The sequence below is a fragment of the Phytophthora parasitica genome, assembly GCF_000247585.1.
Source record: "Phytophthora parasitica INRA-310 unplaced genomic scaffold supercont2.36, whole genome shotgun sequence".
Taxonomy (NCBI): domain Eukaryota; phylum Oomycota; class Peronosporomycetes; order Peronosporales; family Peronosporaceae; genus Phytophthora; species Phytophthora nicotianae.
In genome coordinates, this window is record NW_008649022.1 from 42035 (window position 1) to 46654 (window position 4620).

The 4620-nt window shown below is 45.0% G+C and overlaps 2 protein-coding genes across 2 annotated transcripts; one reads left to right on the forward strand and one right to left on the reverse strand.

Moving 5' to 3' along the window:
- Nucleotides 1-81: 81 nt before the first annotated feature.
- Nucleotides 82-868, reverse strand: PPTG_13639 (hypothetical protein; the record flags this gene model as incomplete). The annotated part of the gene is made up of 3 exons (XM_008909999.1): nucleotides 82-94; nucleotides 120-610; nucleotides 641-868. The coding sequence occupies 3 exons, from the start codon at nucleotides 866-868 to the stop codon at nucleotides 82-84; spliced, it is 732 nt and encodes a 243-aa protein (XP_008908247.1).
- A 1555-nt stretch (nucleotides 869-2423) lies between these two features.
- PPTG_13640 (hypothetical protein) lies at nucleotides 2424-3417 on the forward strand (the record flags this gene model as incomplete). Its single annotated transcript, XM_008910000.1, has 1 exon — nucleotides 2424-3417. The coding sequence occupies one exon, from the start codon at nucleotides 2424-2426 to the stop codon at nucleotides 3192-3194; it is 771 nt and encodes a 256-aa protein (XP_008908248.1). The 3' UTR covers nucleotides 3195-3417.
- Nucleotides 3418-4620: the final 1203 nt, after the last annotated feature.

Genomic DNA, 4620 nt, shown 5'->3' on the forward strand with positions numbered 1-4620 from the left:
CTGATGGCTGCAATAAGGCCGTTGAAGAGCTCGAAGGTCCGTCCACGAGCAGCAAATTGTACAGAGCAGCACACAGCGTCGTCACCACCGAAACCTGCAGCTCGTCTCCAGCGTAAAACACCGCGTGGTCCTCGTCCAATTGCATCAGACAGAACTCGTCCAGCACCAGCGTCGTGGACGTCTCCAGAGTCTCAGCCTGCTTGCGTTTCAAGCACTTCTTCGTCGATTTAGTGTCTGATACGGCTGTATTCTTCACCTCCTTCTGCTCGTTCTCCTGCTTAAGTGCATGGACAATTGCTGCAATCACCTGAGCATCGAAATAGTCCTTAGTGTCGTCACTTTTCGACAAGAAATAGACCAGTACACTCAGCGAGAGTCGAGACATCTCATCGCCTGTGTCCTTAAGTCTCACTAGCAGCAGCTTGAGTTTGTTGCGGACATTGAGGCGTTGACTGGATAGCTCCACGGCCTGTAAAACCTGAGGGTCTAGTACTAATTGCACCAGCTCCAGGACGCTGCGAGTCTGCGCCAGACGTGTCCTAACAGGCTTCAGAAGGCCGTCAATTAGGTACATGACGTCGTCCAGCTTGACTGCTAGCTGACCGTCCTCCTGTAGTAGCAATGTGCTCTATAGTGTTACGATCGTGGCTTTTTCTATACCCGAAAGGTGATCCACGTGCGCGTGCTGCCTGCCGTAAAGTGCGAACTTGTCGACAGCTTCAAGGCGCGATAACAGCGAGTCGGGGCCGTCAGTGAGGCTTTGAGTTGTATCATGATACACGCCTGTATTTGGAGGACAAAAGCGCAGCGGTGTGAAGCGCAGAGGACCTTGAGGAGCCCCGATAAACCACGGAGATGACGGCGCCATCGGACTCCGATGATCGGAGTGAGCCTGTCCCTCGGAGTTGTTTTGTATTGGACCAGATCTGATTATTATCAAAAGATTATTTTCTAAATTTAAATTTCGAGATTCCATCTGACGAAACAGAAAAAATAAAGTATTACAGGGTATTCAAGTTATATGTGGTGATTTGCAATCGTGTGTAACCCGTCGCACCGTTAAAGAAACGGTGCGACGGGTTACACACGATTGCAAATCACCACATATGGAGTTAAAAGCGTCTGCGAAATAGGTCATGATGGCAAATACCATCGGACAAGAAACGAAACAAAAATTAAATAGAGGGGATTTGAGCTGGTAGTGTTGAGTAAAAGCACTATATGATCTAGTAAAAGGTCTGCGACTTACACTGAAAACATTTTTAAAGCATAATGTTTGCCGAACCAGCGATGCGAAACATCCGGAAAGCCGTGATATCTTTCGTTCCCCGAAATCATATTACTCATTGAATTCTTTTCTCCATTTCTCGCCAATTTTGTCGACCAAGTCATATTTCGAAAAACGGAGAATCTTGTTCTGGACCTTCCATCAGACTTGTTCTAAGCTGAGTGTTGGCTCTGTTCGGCTTTTTTTTTGGTAACCGCGGTAGCCGCTCACCCTCCAAGGGAACCCTCTGCTCCCGCGGCTCCGAACTGGCTGGACTCAAGTTACCTATCTGACACCAACCACTACGAACAGGAGCATGACGGATTGAGCATGGTATGCACCTGCAGCATTACGCGCCAGTCGACGACGTGAAATGGCACATCACATACTCTAATCAATAAAGCGTAGTATAATAGTATAAAAGCGGGATCGTATCCAAATCAGTGAAAACGACAACTATTAAAACAACAAAAACAACCAAAATGCACCAGATAGTCAGAACCCAGAATACATTTTTATTCTTTCTAAATTAATGCATGATGTTCCCTCCGCAGCTCGATACCTCTTAAAAATGTATGCTAATGCGACAAATATAAATGAATTCACTCGATATTTGCAGTGCATGAACTCACTGACATAAATTAATGGACTGTATATTTACTACGCCTGAGTACTACCGGTATAAAATATTAGAGGCTATTCAATTTAAAATGTGGTGAGTACGATCTGGTGTAACCATTTAATAATTGATTAGTCACAGAGTAATCCTGATACGATATTTATAGTATTGACTCGTTACTGTTGATAAGTTGGACCTGCGCAACACTTCAGCGGTTATTCGTTCTACCATTTATTCTATACAGTCGACTGCGTACTCGTTCGTGTGAGAAACTAAGCTTTCACAGGAGCACCCAACAGATCGAGCGGGCCATTTGATTAAGTCCGGGCTCGACGTAACGAAAAGATTACCATTCCAGTGATAAAACAAACGGTGGAGTTAAAAGCATCTGCGAAAACAGATAATGATGGTGATTGTCGCAATACGTAGTTGCGCTGTCCTTTACTAAAGAGAGTCAGAGTGCCTATTAGCGGCATTCAGTCACTTCGCGTTTTCCTCTCGAGCACTGCAACGTTCCATTTTCCTGGCCACGGAGTGATGCGGTTCCACCACATCATACTACTGGGTTTTGCCATCAGCGGCATTGGTGCTGATGCCTCATGGAGCACTAACTTAAAGCGCATTCAGACCCAGTTCATTTTTCGTGCCGAGAAGGACGTTCCTATCAAGCGAATCCTGAGGCCATCTGCTGGAATCGAAGATGTCCAAGAAGAAAGAGCGTGGTATAGTGTGATTACGAAGCTTTTCAAGTCCAAAACCTCATCGAAGGTCCATCCGGAACTAGCGTCGAAGGCTAAGACGAATTACTTAGCGAAGGTTGATTTCGAAAGTACCGGAGACGATATACTCGACGGCTTAATTCGCAACAAAACACCTTTGGACGAAGCTTTTACGAACCTGAACCTGAAATTGGGAGATGACCTCATTTCCCAACCGAACTTCAAGTCGTGGTACAATTACATGTTCGAACACAATAAGAACGCGAAACACGCAACATCTTGGGTCGGATTCCTGAAGAAACAGGAGTACTCAGAAGAAAAAATTCGGGATATGCTGATATCGGCCAGTAAGAGCCACAACCAGGACGTGAAGGCAATGGGCAAAAGTATTGAATCTGATCTGATGAAAGGGTGGACGAAGCAGAAACCCATGAAAAAGCCAGAGGATGTCGCCCACCTTTCTGATGAGCTCGCTGAAGCATACAAACCGATTTTCGCTAAGGCAGTTGAAGCGGCCAAGAAGAAGAGGAAAGAAGAAGCAGAAGAGTTAAGGAGGCGGAATCCAGCTGCTGCTGCTGTTGGTGGTTAAACCACGCTGCCTCTTTTCAAATGATCCGATGGTCTGTGCTGTTTCTCATGATGTCTCCTCCGACAAGTGCTAACCGGACTGTAGCACTCCTGCTAACAACCTTTCTGCACTAGTTCTGTTACTGGTAGCATTGAAAGTTAATCTAGCTGTTTTGACCTTCTGTTGGATCTGCGAACGGATCAAAGGTCTGTACATGATGGTCAGCAATGTATCATTTAGCGTGCAGCCTCCTAAGTACATGTATATTGTCAAAGGGGTAGAGAAAAACTTTAATTCTTTGGATTTTATTTTCAGTATCCACCCGGGATTCAGGGCTCCTCCAATTCAGTATTAAACTGAATTTCCTATCAAGGCAGTAATAATAAAATTGCCATAAACACTTCAAAATTCAAGTGCGTTTAGCTCGTACTCAGTGGCTACCGTCGCCACTTCCCACATGCTCAAATTCGCAGACAGCATACTTGTACGCTTCGGTAATCACCAGCTTACATTGCGAAACAATCGGCTCTGGAGTATTGCCCAGACTACCTGCCAACTGGGGCACAACAGCACGGACGACACCGCGCCGACACCCGACACCGCCGGCTCCTACCGACACCCGAGAGACTCGTCATACTGCACGTTCGTAATCAAGCACCGCGTAAACTGTGGACTTCATCACAAACATTAACGATTGGCGCAGCGGAGCTTGTGGGCAATGCCGCATGCCGCGCCCAATGAGGAAAGCAGAAGTAAGAATAGGAGTACAACACCTTCTAATAGACTCACTTCGCAATCTACTTTGCAAATAGCAGAACGTCATATCGGCTCGCAAATAGCCGGTTGAGCAAGATTAGAGGACGGCTTGTGCCCCAACACCGTGATAGACAAACAGAATTTTGTCTAGAATGCAATATTGAACATGGAGACTACAAGATATGCGGACAAGTGGGTGTGCTGGCGGTAGCTTGAAACGCATATGTGCATACTTTTGATAATTGTATTGCAAAAATTGATACAAAATCGTATTAATATTTTTTGTAAGTAGCTCCAGTAATCCGTTTTTTATTGCAAAAAATCTGATTTTAGTGATTCTGAAAACAAAATTATTCATACCCCTGCAGGGATTGTAACGCCGCTGTAGTCCTTAATTATTAATACCTAGTCTTAGCACGATATAGATACATCCCCAATCTCTACTTATTGGCTTGTTATGTGTACTAACCTTTTGGATATTTATACTACGCAAAATCTCCAGCCCATGTTCTAATTAATGTGACGGGGTCACACAGCACCTTGTGCAGAGGAAGTAGAGCTTACTCTTCCTGAAACAACATCCGAATACTAGCCCGTACAGTCACTTATCTTTCTATTTGTATAGAAATACACCTAACCCTATAAATCATTTTTTTCGTGCCCCCAGACGTTGTTTCGATACGAGGAAGCA